This window comes from Protomyctophum bolini (genome assembly GCF_963924005.1).
Source record: "Protomyctophum bolini genome assembly, chromosome: 5".
Lineage (NCBI taxonomy): Eukaryota > Metazoa > Chordata > Actinopteri > Myctophiformes > Myctophidae > Protomyctophum > Protomyctophum bolini.
In genome coordinates, this window is record NC_137866.1 from 35243571 (window position 1) to 35262570 (window position 19000).

The 19000-nt window shown below is 42.5% G+C and overlaps 1 protein-coding gene across 1 annotated transcript; it reads right to left on the reverse strand.

Annotated features, from left to right (window-relative positions):
- Window positions 1–2684: 2684 nt before the first annotated feature.
- Window positions 2685–13229, reverse strand: mapk13 (mitogen-activated protein kinase 13). Its single transcript, XM_080763737.1, has 12 exons — window positions 12821–13229; window positions 11983–12115; window positions 11651–11709; window positions 10652–10757; window positions 9730–9759; window positions 8059–8106; window positions 7862–7976; window positions 6640–6711; window positions 6389–6468; window positions 6120–6198; window positions 3429–3602; window positions 2685–3293 (listed from the first exon to the last, which is right to left on the reverse strand). The coding sequence occupies exons 1-12, from the start codon at window positions 12943–12945 to the stop codon at window positions 3208–3210; spliced, it is 1107 nt and encodes a 368-aa protein (XP_080619863.1). The 5' UTR covers window positions 12946–13229; the 3' UTR covers window positions 2685–3207.
- Between the last annotated feature and the right edge of the window lie 5771 nt (window positions 13230–19000).

Here is a 19000-nt window from a genome sequence, read left to right on the forward strand (position 1 = left end):
GTCTACGAGTAGCTGTCTGTCTGTCTGCCTGCCTGCCTGTCCAATTGTCCATGAGTAGCTGTCTGTCTGCCTGTCTGAGTAGCTGTCTGCCTGCCTGCCTAATTGTCCATGAGTAGCTGTCTGTCTGCCTGTCTATGAGTAGCTGTCTGCCTGCCTGCCTAATTGTCCATGAGTAGCTGTCTGTCTGCCTGTCTATGAGTAGCTGTCTGCCTTCCTGCCTGTCCAATTGTCCATGAGTAGCTGTCTGTCTGTCTATGAGTAGCTGTCTGCCTGCCTGCCCAATTGTCTATGAGTAGCTGTCTGTCTGTCTATGAGTAGCTGTCTGCCTTCCTGCCTGTCCAATTGTCCATGAGTAGCTGTCTGTCTGTCTATGAGTAGCTGTCTGCCTTCCTGCCTGTCCAATTGTCCATGAGTAGCTGTCTGCCTGCCTGTCCAATTGTCCATGAGTAGCTGTCTGTCTGCCTGTCTATGAGTAGCTGTCTGACTGCCTGCCTGTCCAATTCTCCATGAGTAGCTGTCTGTCTGTCTGCCTGTCTATGAGTAGCTGTCTGCCTGCCTGCCAGCCAGCAAGTTGGTTAACAGAAAATAAATTGTTATGGCTGAGTAAAATAAAATACAATAAACACAATTTGCCCAGCTATGACCTTTTTCATGAAAAAAAATGAGTAGTGATATGGCTGACTGAGTAAAATAAAACAATCTACCTGAAAATAGATAGCTATAAGTGAAGAGCAATTTCCGCAATTTCCGCAATTTCCATTTCCGCAATTTCCTCAATTTCCATTTCCATTTCCAACTATTAATGGCAGCTGGGTTTCATCATTCAAATAAAATAGAATTCTGTCCGTTTAGCTATAAAATTATGTCAGGGAATAGGGATACACAGTATATGTCTTTCATTTGCATTGCATCTCCCCCCCCCCCCCCCCACTAATAATAGTATTACTTATAATAATGTAATAGTCATAATGGTCCCGCGGGCCTGAGGTTGAGTATCACTGATCTAAGGGACTACTACTCGTCAACCAGTAGGTGTCCTATATCCAAAATCAGTGTCTCATTTCTCAGTGGAAGAGACAGTTCCAACCACTGTCTGCAGATGTGCCAGGTTTATTGTATATAGTACCAGACAGAATAAAATAGCATTTAAGTTCCAGATTGAAGCTTTAAATACGTTTTTATTTTAAATATAGTAATATTGTCCCCAGTGCTTTGGGGTATTTTCTTCCCATCACAGGAGCAATTAGTCTTGCTCACGGACACATCGACACACAGACCAGATCCAGGGATGAACCGCGGACCTTCTGTTTCAGAATCAATACTTTTCTTTTATTTTTAGGAATTCTATTGATGTTTTGTGGAATGTATAATATCGTTGCTGTCGGTTTGAAACCACCTAACTCCATTTTTGAGTTTTTTCTTTTGCATAAATCAGTGCTATTGAACACCATTTACGTCTGTGTTTCGAAAATATTGAACCAATGAAAAGTAGTAAAAAGTGCCTCGAACAAAACCTCTGAACTCCATTGGACCCTCAAACTGTCTACTAAAGCAACTAAATCCACCACCTTTCCCCGGTTCATGGAAGTAATTGACAATATATAAAGTCACACCACCAACTTTGATGTGGCAGTATTGCTTTGTTATCAAAATATATGGTTTTCTTCATTTCCTGATTTTCTTTGTTTTAATTATCTGAAAAATGAACATTTTGGAGTTTGGTGGATTCTTCCCGACAGCAGAGATATAACTAGAAAGGTCGCAATTTAAAAAAATTGCAGTGTGGTTGCCGCAGTGGCTTACATATACCCCTCCCACTGATATTGCCAGCCTGTTACAGTTTCAAGTCACACCTTAGATCGTGTGTAAGTAATTCGGAGGGGATTTAACCCCCAAAATTCATGTTTTTCCGACAAACGGTTACATTTATCGCGTTTGCGGCGCTTTTGGAACTCGGTTGAACGAACCACCCCGGACATGTGATTCAAATTTTGGATGGATTGGACATTCCGTTCGTGATTTATGGCATTTTTCGTGATATAGGCCCCTCCTACTGACTTCGGAAGACGATTACGGCCGAACGATACGCACTACCAAAAATCTGCAGTTGGTGTTTTAATCGGATGGGTCCAGAGATCACGTGTACAGATTTTTGTGAGATTTGGACAAAATCTGTAGGAGGAAAAGCAAAAAGTGTGTTTTGGACAAAATTCAAAATGGCGGAAAATCCATCATGGCGGAAATGGATGACCTACGGTTCAAGAGTTATGAGCCAAAAGGTAAAGTGGGCTGTTATAGCGCCACCATGAGGCCGACCTAAAAAATTATAATTTTAATTAATTTTAGTGATAATTAGGAAATATTCCTCCAAGTTTTGTAACTATAGTGTCTCAGAGGAAAAAATACTTGAATGTGTTTTTTTGCATTTTCCCATTCATGTCAATGGGGAAATTTAATTCACTAATAAATTCATATCAATTAAACTATACAACATTTCTCTTAGCAAAGTACACGCCATCGATTCCCGATGACATATGGCTCAAGTGCGTACAGTCAAAACTGAGGGAGGAGTAGTGCGTCAAACTAAAGACTAGTGGAATAATAATAATAAAGTAAAACAGTTACAAGAGTCTGGTTGCCCTGTTAGGGCAACCACACTAATAAAGTGACATTTCCCTGGATAGTTAACCAGCAACATTTACTATTTATTGCAAAAAAACTAAATTTCACAGAACATATCCTTATATAGAAAAATACATTCAGACAGCACACAGAGTCCTGAGACATGTGTCACAATAACTTTGTAAGGCATTTCACTGATAAGGAATGGGGTCTAGGGAGCCGAGTTCATCTAATACATGATTGCTCCTTGCTAAAACACCATTTGATCATTTTGACATGCAATACATGTTTGGGATAACAATATATACACAGTAAAATCCTCCTTGTTATTTACACTCTGTGTTAAACGAACACAGGATTTGACTGTGCAGTGCTCCATGAACAACAATGAACACATCTAACAAATCCAATGTGAAAGAAAACGGATGAAGCCAAGGCTGAGAAAGGTATACAGTAAAATCAGCAGAGTGTACGAATAGAACCAGATGTACCCTTACAGGTCCATGTGGATACTTTGTACACTGCAAATGAACACAGAGGAATTCACTGTGCAGGTTCTATACTGTAGGGTTTTGGGCAACTCTGTCACGGAGAAATTGTCAGCACATTTCTTCTCTTGGAGTCTCGTCGAGGAAACGGCACAAAGCTCTTCACTTCTCGGAAAGATAACCCTGTGGATAAAAGTCAAAATAGTCTTAATCGATTGAATAGAAGTCATTATTGGCCTTTGGCCAATCAGTTTTCTATTCTATAACAAAAGCAGACTTCTAAACATTGTTATAATGGTCTTATTTTCATGCACATACTCGTCCACTCCTCAAGGGACAGTGTGGCGTTATCATGGCTGTCATCGTATGGCTGTGGTTCGGGGCAGTCCTCCGGGTCTCTCAGGCCATCAAAGAACGGATGCTCCATAGCCTGTTCAGCAGTGGGCCTCTGCTCCCCATCCAACACCAGCATCTTCTCCAGCAAATCCACAGCTAGATATTTCAAGACCACACATCAGTGTTAATTTGACAGCAGAAATGTAATCTTGAATAAGTCGACTAAATATCATAAGATTTTAGTGGGCTAAATCTACAGTTGATTTAGTTGACAAAAATGTATTTTGGCAGGCCTTGATTGCATCGTAATACCTGATTTGTTGTCTGGCTACCGAAAACAGCCGATCTACAAGCTCACTGGCACTGTATTATAGAATGAGAATACATAAAGTGGTTTTTTTCTCCCTGCTCAGCACAATTAGATATCATTAACCATTAAGAGCAGAGAGATAGATTACTTAGTTACTTTATTGACACAAATGTATAAAACATAATACAACTAGATAAAGTGCCCCTCGGGGCACAGGTCGACCTATGGCGCTATAATAGGCCAATCTGAAAAGGGTGCCATTTCTTCTTACGCCTGGGATGGCAATTGGATGATTTGAGGCATTTTGTTCCAAAAATGTGTTTTGAAAAAATACACCTGTTGGTGGCGCTATAACAGGCCAATGTGAAAAGGGTGGGATATAAACCTCAGCCTAGTAGGAAAGTCCATGAAAGATTTCACGTAAATTGCACACTGTGTTCATGATTTGAGGCGTTTTGTTCAAAACGGGCCAATCCTGCAAACTTTGAAAGCCAATTAGGATAGAATATGAAATATCGGACAGATCCGGCTTGAACACATGACTATGTTTTTTTTTTTTTTGGGACAGAATCTGGAGGAGTAATAATTATAAAAAAAAGTTTTTCAAAAGTCGGCCTCCTGGTGGCCGTTATGGAGAATACTGTATGGGGCAGAGGTTCATCGTTGGCATCCAGGGAGTGTGCATGCGGCCGGAGATATAGCTGGTAACAGACGGACGGACGCTCACACACACACACACACACACACACACACACACACACACACACACACACGGACAGAGTGCAAACACTTTGAATATGAAATATCTGACAGATGTGTCTTGAACACATGACTATAGAGATAGTGTGTAATGATGTGCTGGATTTTTGGACAGAATCTGGAGGAGTAATATAAAAACGGAAGGACACACACACACACACACACGGACGGAGTGCAAAATATACTCTCTCCCCATGCCTTCGGCCTGGTGGAAACAACCCCCCCATGGGGAACAGAGCAAATAGCAGAGCCCACTGGTGGTGCTAGGGAGGCAGGTGCATATCAACAGTCCAGGAACAAAAGACAGCAGGAGGAAGAACAGATACTGAGGTGAGCTTAAATCACACGGCAATTGGTCAGCTGATTGCCAGGTCAGCGTGTGACGTATGGGTCTTGCGTACTACCGTTGTAATAAGCATCTGTATCCAACCACATGAGCGCAGTGTGTAACCTCTCGAGTATCTGCCTGAACTGACCTCGCAAGCTACGGATCATTTTTAACAGAACGTCTCTTTCTGTACAGGTATATTATTATGACCTCCTTGACCGTTTGTGACCATTTGTTGTTAGAAAACCTTTGATTTGACTTCCATCTAGTTCTCAAACATTATTATGACAAGAACCCTTAATGTATTTGGCCACAGACCCCCATCTGAATATAACTAAATAGACCCCCATACATGATTTGTGTTGTTAAAATGTTTCAATATTCTAAATGTTTCAAATTTCTTTGACACACACACGATTCGTCACACATTAGGCTCTGGGGCATCATCTCGGGTGCCATCTTACAGGGAAGGCAGCTTCTGCTTGCGTCACAGAAGATTCTGCGTGCGTCACAGAGCGGACGTTCGGTGGGCCAATCAGAGGCGGGACTTCCTCTTTTCCAGAAGCACTTGCTTTTGCATTTTAAACGTCAAGCCAATAAAGCTGCTTTAAATTGGATTTTTATATCCATGGTCTAGACTAGAGTAGACGCTAGGTTCACAAAAGAACACATTGACTAAACGTGGAAATGAGGCCCCACACACTTAGTGCAAGGCTACACTGAATTCATTCTTAGTTTTGCGCTGGTGTTGCACATGAAAAATTACTGATCTATAAAACAGGCCGTTGTTGACTGGCATATACAATTTAACTGCAAAAAAATGTGGCAGAGTATGTACTGTATGAAGTGGTTCGATAGAACAGTGTAGATTGACAGGAAACGGGAATAGAGTCGGGGAGTGACACGTAGCAAATTGGTCTGTCTGGCTCAGGAAACAAACCAGGGACTTGCCGCCAGGCTGCATCAGAGCCATGTAGTATGCGCCTTAACCACTCGGCCATCTGCACCCCAATTCGTACTCTTCCTTTGAGAAATGTAGACCTATTGGTGTCAGACAGGTAAGTAGCACTACCTGAAGCTCAAAAGCACAATATTTCCCCATGTCAGTGGTAGATGTTTGGGCTCTCATGCGGAAGAGCCGGGTTTGAATCCCGGATAAGACATAAACAGACATTACAGCTTTCACTACATTTTTTACACTGAATGTACCCTCTCCAGCTAAGTGAAGATTCAAATTAGTGGCTCAATCATGTTAAGAAAACGGTCTTGAACTTACCCTGGGAACTAGCCCTTGGGAACAACGTTGAGAAGTCCTTCCTGGGAAAACGAGGGAGAGACTTGATGTAACTTTTGGCCTGTTTCAGAAAGAACAACAGAGTTTGAATTTGTATACTGTAGTTGTTCAAATGCAAGTGAAAGACAGCCCAGTTATTAACAACCCCATGACAGTTATATCTTACATGATCATTTGATTTAGCTCATAACAATAAATATGCCTGAATATTTGTAGCAGAACAGTGGAAAAAAATGACTTGTGGTCGTTACCTCTGGGCTGTCCAGCTTCTCTGTGAACTCTGGCCCAGGTACACCTGTCACTTTCATGATCTGTGTTAACTGATCCATGTCTGATAGCAAAGGGGTTACAGTTAAAGAGAGTTTAACGAGACCTGTGATCATAAACATGCTGTTAACATGTAGTTCAATGAACATGCATTTTTCTGGATGCGCTTGCTAACGATTATCTGGCCTTCAAAAAGAAGGAATGTGGGCAAAAAACAAGGGAGATGAAAGGATACAGTCCTTCCCTTTGAAAAGGGTTTTTCCATTGATCATCTCTGCCATGATACAGCCCACAGACCAGATATCCACTGGGGGAAAAGAAAAAAGAACAACCATGACAAACCAAACAGAATGCACATCATAAAAGGCAATTTAAATAGATATGGACTTATGACGGAAAGCTGTGTGGTACCGATGTTACTCGGTACGGTACAAGGTAAATTCTTGTTAATTTATCCATTTGTAACTCTGAGATTGTACAAAGGTAATCAACTTTACTAGACTCTTAAGGTCCCCACACACTGAGCGCGTTTTTCGGATTTTTAGTGGCATTTCTCCATCGGTTTTCTGAAAAACGCTTCCACTTGGCCATCTGCACCCCAATTCGTACTCTTCCTTTGAGAAATGTAGACCTATTGGTGTCAGACAGGTAAGTAGCACTACCTGAAGCTCAAAAGCACAATATTTACCCATGTCAGTGGTAGATGTTTGGGCTCTCATGCGGAAGAGCCAGGTTTGAATCCCGAATAAGACATAAAAGTTACGGATTACAGCTTTCACTACATTTTTTACACTGAATGTACCCTCTCCAGCTAAGTGAATATTCAAATTAAGAGTGTGCAACCACCTTTACGGTTACATTTGTACACTCTCAGAGTTAAATGATTTTAGTGTACAAACAAATCAGACAGTACTGAGTAGGAATGAGGAAAGAGGGTGTATAGCATTAGCAGAGAAACAAGAATCTATTGTGCAATACAGTGTAACACAGCATACAGACTAGAGTGATTAATGAGGAATATGATCCAGCAAGGGACATAAACTTGCCTTGGTTGCTGTCTATGCAACATTCCCCGTTTACATTATTTACAGAATTATAATGAAAACAGCATTAATAACTCCCATGAAAGTCAGCTTTCTACTTGCACAGGTGCAGTATGTGATTCTAGAGAACCACCATTACCATTGCTATTCCATTCTAAGTGATGAAGAGGGTTTCACATTAATTTCATAAGTGCTAGACTTGCACAACTTGCTGAACCTATAAAAGGTGATGTTTGCGCCTTAAACTTTACATCAAGGACTTACTCTAGGGATTTACCGGTAAGTCATAAAAGTTACAACATTGACTCCCTATAGTGACGATGTTTTTGTGGCGTTAACAGTTAGACCAATGGCATAAGCCAACACGACAGTGAGAATGGAAGTGAGAATGCGTAACAGCTATGATTGTCTTGCCGGTCTGCGTGTAGTGCATCCAGTTTAGAATGACCTCGGGTGCCCGGTACCAACGCGTCACCACATAGCCCGTCATCTCAGCGTCTGTACTGCGAGCCAACCCAAAGTCCAGGATCTGCAATAACAAGAAACTATTTCATTGTGATCTTGGACATTTTTCTCTCTCCGCAAATCACAGATTTCTTCAGGGCACAAACCTTTAACTCGCAGTCTTGATTTACAGCCAAGTTTCCAGGCTTTAGATCCTGTCCAAACGAGAAGATGAGATGAGTCACATCTAGTACAAAGTAGTGTGTATGCCCTGTGCCTTGTTCAAAGTGAGATCTTAATGTTCAGTACTTGAGTGAGGTGATTGTAGAGAGTACTTGAGGTGACTGCAGTTTAAAACGGTTTTCTTTTTTTAACAACTTCATACTTTGACATAGGAATACAACAGTTAATTGAACTAATAGGTGTAATCAATTAAACATATATTCGATTTAAATTAAATATATCAATTTATATAGAACATTTTGAAAAAACAAAATTATTTTCTTATTTTAAATAGCAAAAATATTAAATAGGACTTAAGTGGTCAATCAGTCTAATCCTGCAAAAACGCTGCAAGAATATTCAATTCATCTGAAAAGCTAAGAAAATAATTGACAATTTAAGCCCTACTTTGACGCATTTTGAACATCCGCATTCAACACTGTGACTCAGTCAGAGGACCAGAATCAGGAAGATGACACAATATTGTCAACGACAGTACATTCACCTACATTGTAACGTGATAATTGTGATACTTGAGACTGTAACTACCAAGTACAGTATGTATATCAACAGAAGAATGACCATGTTATGGTATAATAATAATACGGTTTCATGCTTCATGTGTCACTCACACACACACACACACACACACACACACACACACACCACCTTTGGCTATATATCATAATAGACATTTTGTCTGTAAATTTCGATTTAACCTTTGTTAAAAGTCAATAAAATGTCACCGAACATACCGGAGTAAACATCATTGCATGGTTAATACAGTAAGGTCATGAACATTTGAATTTAGTTCACAAATCAATCTTTTCTACACATCTGTTCTAATGCAACAATAGCCATTATTACAACAACAAAAAACAATCATGAAATACAAATATTGAGTTGTACTGTATCTGAAGCAAGTTTCAAGTCTCTGCAAGTTACCTTACTGAAATGAATGGAATCTAATGATTCAAACATCAAACAAACCACGGCATGCTTTGGAAAATGGTCAATAGTAATGTCAAATTTGCCAAGTGTCATAGACAATGATCTAAAAATGCCAGAGTAGACCACAGGGAATAGTCCTTTTAATCAAGTCTTCCGCAATGGAGCAATCCAGCCACAATATTCCCTATGTATAACACACACACATGGGCACTGCTAGTCCAGGACATGTCCTAACTCACCGAGTCATAGATCAGAGTCTACTCATCTTACCTGTTAGGGCAGGGTTAGGAATGATTCAATAACAATGAATGACAAATTAAAACAACACAGTCACACCTGTGTAATGCAAGTAACAGAGAATAAAGAGCAATGTCTACAACACAACATAAGCCTACAGAAATAAACAAACCCTGGTTAGTTGTGCCAGGCAAATGTAAAGCTATTGTGGGGTCTTATCAAGTCAGACTTTTTGAGAAATGTCTCAAAGGTGTACCCAAGTGAAGACAGACAGGGCAACATTTCTCCAACCTGCATTGATGCCTGGTTTTTGCTAGGTTGCACACTATGGTTGCACAGTGTTCCGCACCAAAAATTGCTCACAACATAAATCAGTGCGACTCCAACTTGCAACTAAGTATAAATAATCACCCTTTACTCTCACTTACCCTGTGGATGATGCCAGCCTTGTGAATGTACTGCAGAGAAGGAGACACAACAGGACATGGAGATATTTTTGGTTGTCGTTGCAGAGAGAGATTGACAACATGCCAAAATGAGTACAGTACTTTTATTCTGGCAGGTTAACGCAAATTCATCATTATATTTGATCTTTTTTTAAAAGGACTTTGTTTGGTGCTATCACTTGTGTTTGACTGTACTCTGTAGCCGTTTATACATTCTGTCTAATAATAAACTATTCAATCAATCAATCATATCACAATTATACAACACAACACAATAACAGAAAATATAATACATAAATAAAAATAAAATGCACATAACTAAAATTGTTCAATAAACGATATACGAACATGTGCGTTAATGTTTCCACGTACAGAGAACGTGACCGAACTGCGTGTAAGGTCCGTTGTGACAGTGATGATGCCATTTACTGACTCAGATGCCCTACACATGAACCCGTACATATGGTTATGTAGCACATCATATTATATTAAAGTCCACTGTGTACTTGTGAATAAGGGCACATGATTAATGCTTGCCCACTCTAAACACTAAACTGAGGATTAGTCACCCTACTGTATGTACAGCCGAACCAGGAGGTGAGTGCTTGGCTCGAGGACTTTGCATTCACTAAAGAAATACATTCATCTGTGCACTTTTCTGGCATTATACAATAATCCATTTCATAAGGCACATGCATCTGGTGTGACTGCATCATAAGATTTGTATTAGTTCTAGATTTCCCCCAGAATGTATATATATCAGACCCGATTTGCATACTGTGAAAGAGATAAGTAAATAAATGTGGTGCTTCTGGGGACTTATTGCCTCATGGGCTAGTCTCATTTAAGTTTTTTTTTAACTTTTTGACTTTGCCTTTGTGAGAGGCCATCTGTAGCAGCTTACCCTGAGTCCACACAGCATCTGGTATACCAGGAACTGAACTCTGTCTTCAGACAGATGTCCTCGCACCTTGGACAGGTCCGTAAACATGTATGGCATTACCAAGTAGCTATGGAGACGGGGTTGAGAGAGAATGAGCGAAAGGGACAGAAATAGACAAGAGAGAGGAAATGGAGATAAATGACCAGAATAACGAATAATGGAACCCAGAAACATTGAGCTTGATGTTGGGTTATCATCACTAGTAGGCTACTAGTAGACCCAGACTTTTATGTACTGTATAAGACAGTAGACACAGCATAAATATTAACAGCAGTTAAATTATTAAAGCTGTCATTTATTGCATAATTATGACACAGAGACCACTAAAGACCCAAAAGCCTGCATCTGTTCCTCTGTCTCTCATACAGTACACTCTCTGATATGATGTCCATATTATCTTGGGATCCAACAGTCATGCACTGACTGTTCCTCCATTTTGCAGTAATATGAGAAGTCACAGTTCCTCAACAAATCTGGTTTTTATCTAGAATCAGGGTTGGCCTACGTACATGGGAGTAAAATGTGTTCAACTACTGAACTGCGTATGGTGTCAGTACAAAACCCATCTTGATTTCAACACCATGGTCCTTCTGTCAAAGAAAGGCTTCACATTCACATCATACTGTGTAGAACCATCTAAAGTTCTAAACTGTGTAGATGGTTGTGACACTATAAATTATTACCATTGCTCCGATGAGACAATTGAGAAGCCTGTGACACAAATAGAACAGGTAACCTGAACCTGTGGATAGCAGGACTATTGTTTGGCTAGAAAAACTGGAAACCGGCTTCCCAAGAATTAAGGCTCTGCAGTGGCCTTTACTTCAGGCCGATACTATTAGCTACATATCATCAAAGCCAGCCACTACCTCTGCCTGAGGGATTTTTCTGTCATGGTGTGTGTGTGTGTGTGTGTGTGTGTGTGTGTGTGTGTGTGTGTGTGTGTTCAATACTACTCACAAATCGTGGAAATCATCAAGGCCAGAGGCAGGCGTGAACACATCTACAAGTCCTATCACCTGATGGGAAAGAAAAAGGTGAGGGATATTGGGTTGTGTGGCTGTCAGTATCAGTGACATGGTAACAGGCCAGGGAGGGGCGAATGTTTCATATCGCCATATTCTAGGCGTGGATCACAAATGTGTATTCTTGGGGAGTCAATAATGATTGCGTAAGCCACTTGTGAAGGAAGTGAGGACGGGAAGTCAGTTAAAATAAATTAAATTAAAATGGTGTTAAAGGATTTGGTACTGTGTGATGGCGTCCGTGTACTGCAGCAGTGGGCTACTCACGTTCACATGCTTCATGTGTTTGAGCAGCCTGAGCTCCCTGTAGGCCCTCTTGGCAAATATCTCTGACTGAAAGGGCCTATGAAGCTTCTTGATGGCCACTTTCTCATTGGTCTTGTCGTTTACTACTGATGAACTGAGAGACATACAATAGCTCATATAAAACATTGGCACTGCAAAGGAGGCCACCCACAAGTCAAGCATTTTGCAACATTGTACAATAAAATACAATGTATGAAAGTGTAGGCTATCGATCGACAGTACAGAGGAAGAAAACGTTTATTTTCAGAAGTTGATGGGGAGTTAAAATCAGACAAATCTAATCAGATTAATTTAAATGCATACTAACACATTGAGTGATGAATATAAAATTGAGTAGCCTATAATGAATGACATTTAAAACAATTCTGACAGAAAATATTTAACCTGTCAGCACTGCAGAAAGCCGTTGGAAGAAAATTGCCTTGTGAGTGTTAGTGATCATGCACAAATTGAAACCATATCCTCCTCGACCACATCATTTTCACACAGCAAACTATGCATACTGTATACACAGTACGTAGACAGACAGTCAATTCTGTATGCAGCTTGGAAAGCCTGGTGAGGCGAGGTTAATATGTAGCAACCAACGCGTGTCTGTGTGTGTGACAGTGATGTCACCATAGTTTACAGCCTTTCATAGCAGAGTGGGGGACGTACTGGATACATTGTAAATAAAGGCCCACTGTAACTATCAGGCTTCGATCGCTGTATTCCTTTCACAGCGATCCCAGGACCCAACTAAAAAGCCGAACCCCGTTTTTAAAAGTGCAACGTAATAAAGCGACGATCAGCGACTTACCACACGGAGCCGTACGCTCCCGTCCCGATCTGTTTTAATCGCGTGTATTTCTCTGGTACTTCCCACACTGTCTTGTTGATCTCCTCACGGGAAAACACAGCCTCCCGAGCTTCCATGTCTGACATGAATCTAGCCTATGAATATGAAACACCGCACGGCGCCGACTAGACCTCTCTGTCTTTCTCTCCACCTCCTCCTACGCTTTTTAGCAAATCACTTGCATGAAAAAGGTCACACAGCATGTAGTGTCTCTGCACTCCTGTCACTCAGATCAGATAAAGAAGACCATAGCCTGACGTGAGCATTTCTACGTTCTACAACTGCAACACAAACCACTCTGGTGTTTATGATCAGATTCAACCTTCAAGTGCTGATAAACACTCTAAAAGACGTAATTACAGCCCCCGGGTGTCGAGGCTCCTGCTGGCAGAACCAGAAATCTTTCTTGACTCTAGCCTGCTGAAACATGTCAGTGAGTCTGAGAGTTGTTCACTCCCACACATGGAAGGTAGGTGGTACTCGATAGCCAATAGCCTGTTTTATGAATCGGAACTCTGATCTGGACTCTGGAACAGAGGGCTCCGTCTTATGAGCAGTTTTAGAACTTCCGGTCTGAGAGCTAGCAGATTTAAGACATCCGGTTGCTTTCAGAATAAAATAAGGTTATTTAATTCGTTAATTAAATAATTTTTACATTACATTATTAGTATTATTATTACATTACAGTTATTGTAAAGACACACATTATGTTTCTGTGTAAAAATAAGTAATTAAATAACATAAAAAAGTTATCTAAATGGATAAATGCTATTCACTGGAGTGCATGGACTTTATAAAGTGGACACTGGACAAAAGACGGCTCCGCGAGGCAACTATCTGGACATACCCACGCGTCCGGGGAGATGTCCTCTACCACCCCACAGTCTCCGCTAAGCGGGAGAGGTGTAAAAATCAGAGCAGCAGAGCTTCTACTGGGGTCAATGCAAAAAAAATTACCGTTTCCGGACCCAGACTGGACACTGGACAAAGAGGCCTCCGCGAGGCAACTATCTGGACATACCCACGCGTCCGGGGAGATGTCCTCTACCACCCCACAGTCTCCGCTAAGCGGGAGAGGTGTAAAATTCAGAGCAGCAGACCTTCTATTGGGGTCAACACTCAAAAAAGTGCCGTTTCCAGACCCAGAATGGACACTGGACAAAGAGGCCTCCGCGAGGCAACTATCTGGACATACCCACGCGTCCGGGGAGATGTCCTCTACCACACCCCAGTCTCCGCTAAGCGGGAGAGGTGTAAAATTCAGAGCAGCAGACATTCTATTGGGGTCAATACTCAAAAAAGTGCCGTTTCCAGACCCAGAATGGACACTGGACAAAGAGGCCTCCGCGAGGCAACTATCTGGACATACCCACGCGTTCAGGGAGATGTCCTGTACCACACCCCAGTCTCCGCTAAGCGGGAGAGGTGTAAAATTCACAGCAGCAGAGCTTCTAATGGGGTCAATGCAAAAAAATGTACCGTTTCCGGACCCAGACTGGACACTGGACAAAAGACGGCTCCGCGAGGCAACTATCTGGACATACCCACGCGTCCGGGGAGATGTCCTCTACCACCCCACAGTCTCCGCTAAGCGGGAGAGGTGTAAAATTCAGAGCAGCAGAGCTTCTACTGGGGTCAATGCAAAAAAAAATACCGTTTCCGGACCCAGACTGGACACTTGACAAAAGACGGCTCCGCGAGGCAACTATCTGGACATACCCACGCGTCCGGGGAGATGTCCTCTACCACCCCACAGTCTCCGCTAAGCGGGAGAGGTGTAAAATTCAGAGCAGCAGACCTTCTATTGGGGTCAATACTCAAAAAAGTGCCGTTTCCAGACCCAGAATGGACACTGGACAAAGAGGCCTCCGCGAGGCAACTATCTGGACATACCCACGCGTCCGGGGAGATGTCCTCTACCACACCCCAGTCTCCGCTAAGCGGGAGAGGTGTAAAATTCAGAGCAGCAGACCTTCTATTGGGGTCAACACTCAAAAAAGTGCCGTTTCCAGACCCAGAATGGACACTGGACAAAGAGGCCTCCGCGAGGCAACTATCTGGACATACCCACGCGTCAAAAAACATTTTGAAACAGTAAGGACTGAAGCCAATGAAGCAATGAAAACCACCAATGACACAGGTGAAAATACCTACCATGGGGAACTGATTTTAAACAAGCTGTTCAAGATGCTCTCAACTATTCCAATATGGTCAGATCTCCTCTCAGGTGATTTGCAGAGATTCTCTGGAGCCTATGCTGCACAAATAAACCTGTGTAAGAAAAGCACAGCTATTTCTGAGGCCACATTCAAAAACACAAAAGTGTTGCTTTTACGAAATGAGAAACACAGACTTGACGAATGTGTACAGCGCATGCGCTTATTTTACAACCAGTCAGCCATAGATTTCTGTGACAAAGCAGCATACAGAACAACACAGGTAGAGTGCGTAAACCCAGCACCACCTGTAGAAAATTGGAACAAAAAACGAAAATTGCCAAAACATCTTAGGGGCTCTTATCAACACCGGCCATCCCCACATTCAAAGATGTTCTTACAAAATCAAAGTGTGCCAGACAAAACAAAGCCACAAAGCAGAGGCACAGAGACAGGATTTTGCAATAGTATATGCAGGTTTGCAAATAATGAAAATAATTGTTGGCTAAATGCAACTCTACAATCTATACTGCATCTACAAGTAGTACAAGATCAATTGAAACCATTGACACCTACTTCGATGGTTCAGTTGTCATCTATGCCGGGGAATTTAGCAGCTCTCATTCAAGCGTTTTTTCAAAATCCAGGTCACACATTTGATTGCAAAACAATCTGTGGTGTCACTCAACAACTAGTGAATAGCATCCCAGACTTGGCTTTAGGAATGCACAATGACCCATTAGATTTTATACACAAACTAGTAGTTTGGTTGAGTATGTGTGGTGTCCACACAGTTGTTCAAGCAAAACATACAGACATCTGTACATTCTGTGCCTGGACAGTTGAAAGCAATTCTTCTATTACTAATATTTTTGCATTACCGCTGCCACAGAAAAGAGAGTCCCTCAATTCTCTTTTCGAACACTCAATCATGGAAGGTGTAAGTCCAGACAAATGTACAACATGTGGTTGTGATATGAAGCGACAAATATGTTGGAATGACTCTCCCGATTTCATTACTCTTTCTCTGTCGCGTGTTACTGATCGTGGGGCGGTGAGCCGCAAGCATGTAGAAGCATCTGGTGTAATCGAAATTCCTATTTGTGATGGCGGTAAAATTAAGTATAAGTTGGCCTCAATCATTTGTCATATAGGCTCTATGGCCAAAACTGGACACTTTTGGGCAGACTTGATTTATGACAATGTTGTAATTAAAGCAAATGACACAATGATAGAAATCTTACCAGCAGCAAATGCTGTGCGAGAGTCAAAAATAAATGGGTGCTTATATTTCTATGTGAAATGTGGTGATGCTGGCATCACAATAGACAAGGATAATAACAGAACAATAACGGAGGACAATTTGGAAGAAGATGATGTGGTTTTATGCAATGAAAGTCTAAATGACAATATGTGTGAACCCATACCATTACCAATTCTAACATTTCTACAACAGACATCTGCTTTCAAAAAATGTCACACACGGCTTGAAGAAGCAGCAGCACAGGACTCAACATTTAGACGGAAACTTGATAAATTCAATCTAGCCAACACATCAGTGTCATTAGTGTCTCAGAAATGTTCTAGGACAGACGTATGCACCATATTAAACAGCTTTGTAGAATACACACTTCGGTCTCCTTTCCTTGGAGATGACCTGCTTTGCCTGAAAAGTCTTAGTCTGTATAGTTGTACTCAATGTGGTGACAAGGCCTTGCCATCTACAAAGAACATGTCACAATTCATAGTGCAGCCACTTGACGTGTCACAAAAAGGCATCTTAGACACTATTGCACAAATATTACCTGCTCAATCTGAACAATGTGAAACATGTCAGCAGGAAAAGAGCTTATCAACATATGAAGTAATTAACAGCCCACAGACCTTACTTCTCCTGTTAAGAGTTGGCACAAAAATTCCAACTACGTTCAATTTATCCTGTCTGTACCACCAAAATGAGTATGCTTTGACCAGTATGTGTGTATTTTTCGACAGGCCACCATATGCGACATTGTACATCCGTATAGATGATAAATGGCATATCTGGACAAATGAATCGAATGACACAGCAGGCTATACCTTTGAGCTGATGCAAAGAGCATCCGCTCAACAGCACAACAATACATTAGGCACAAGTAGTTTCTATGTCGTGTCATACGAGAAAATAAAAAGTAAAGAAATAATCAAGTTTCGTCAGGACAAACAAATGCATAAATGCACAGACAGATGCAATCAACGCACACAAGTGACACCCATTCCAAAGCTAGAGGTAACTCCTTCACCTGACTTAGCTTGCGTAGAGAAAGCTAACGGGTGGCTGTGTGATAAGACAATCGATCAGTACCATCAGCTCTTGCTATCTCATCTTGTTGACAAAAGGGCACACCCCAGCGGAGACTGGGGTGTGGTACAGGACATCTCCCTGAACGCGTGGGTATGTCCAGATAGTTGCCTCGCGGAGCCGTCTTTTGTCCAGTGTCCAGTCTGGGTCCGGAAACGGTATTTTTTTTCATTGACCCCAGTAGAAGCTCTGCTGCTCTGAATTTTACACCTCTCCCGCTTAGCGGAGACTGTGGGGTGGTAGAGGACATCTCCCCGGACGCGTGGGTATGTCCAGATAGTTGCCTCGTGGAGCCATCTTTTGTCCAGTGTCCAGTCTGGGTCCGGAAACGGTACATTTTTTTGCATTGACCCCATTAGAAGCTCTGCTGCTGTGAATTTTACACCTCTCCCGCTTAGCGGAGACTGGGGTGTGGTACAGGACATCTCCCTGAACGCGTGGGTATGTCCAGATAGTTGCCTCGCGGAGGCCTCTTTGTCCAGTGTCCATTCTGTGTCTGGAAACGGCACTTTTTTGAGTGTTGACCCCAATAGAAGCTCTGCTGCTCTGAATTTTACACCTCTCCCGCTTAGCGGAGACTGTGGGGTGGTAGAGGACATCTCCCCGGACGCGTGGGTATGTCCAGATAGTTGCCTCGCGGAGCCGTCTTTTGTCCAGTGTCCAGTCTGGGTCCGGAAACGGTATTTTTTTTTGCATTGACCCCAGTAGAAGCTCTGCTGCTCTGAATTCTACACCTCTCCCGCTTAGCGGAGACTGTGGGGTGGTAGAGGACATCTCCCCGGACGCGTGGGTATGTCCAGATAGTTGCCTCGCGGAGCCGTCTTTTGTCCAGTGTCCAGTCTGGGTCCGGAAACGGTACATTTTTTTGCATTGACCCCATTAGAAGCTCTGCTGCTGTGAATTTTACACCTCTCCCGCTTAGCGGAGACTGGGGTGTGGTACAGGACATCTCCCTGAACGCGTGGGTATGTCCAGATAGTTGCCTCGCGGAGGCCTCTTTGTCCAGTGTCCATTCTGTGTCTGGAAACGGCACTTTTTTGAGTGTTGACCCCAATAGAAGCTCTGCTGCTCTGAATTTTACACCTCTCCCGCTTAGCGGAGACTGTGGGGTGGTAGAGGACATCTCCCCGGACGCGTGGGTATGTCCAGATAGTTGCCTCGCGGAGCCGTCTTTTGTCCAGTGTCCAGTCTGGGTCCGGAAACGGTATTTTTTTTTGCATTGACCCCAGTAGAAGCTCTGCTGCTCTGAATTTTACACCTCTCCCGCTTAGCGGAGACTGTGGGGTGGTAGAGGACATCTCCCCGGACGCGTGGGTATGTCCAGATAGTTGCCTCGCGGAGCCGTCTTTTGTCCAGTGTCCAGTCTGGGTCCGGAAACGGTACATTTTTTTGCATTGACCCCATTAGAAGCTCTGCTGCTGTGAATTTTACACCTCTCCCGCTTAGCGGAGACTGGGGTGTGGTACAGGACATCTCCCTGAACGCGTGGGTGTGTCCAGATAGTTGCCTCGCGGAGGCCTCTTTGTCCAGTGTCCATTCTGTGTCTGGAAACGGCACTTTTTTGAGTGTTGACCCCAATAGAAGCTCTGCTGCTCTGAATTTTACACCTCTCCCGCTTAGCGGAGACTGTGGGGTGGTAGAGGA

What these genes read in the sequence shown, in the direction of transcription:
- mapk13 (XM_080763737.1), bottom strand. Translation starts at nt 12,945, where the DNA reads ATGTCAGACATGGAAGCTCGGGAGGCTGTGTTTTCCCGTGAGGAGATC. An exon ending in ATCAAGACTGCGAGTTAAAG is followed by an intron (nt 7,977 to 8,058) that starts GTTTGTGCCCTG and finishes TTGTTATTGCAG; the next exon opens with ATCCTGGACTTTGGGTTGGC. An exon ending in CCTTTTCAAAGGGAAGGACT is followed by an intron (nt 6,469 to 6,639) that starts GTATCCTTTCAT and finishes CTTTGCTATCAG; the next exon opens with ACATGGATCAGTTAACACAG.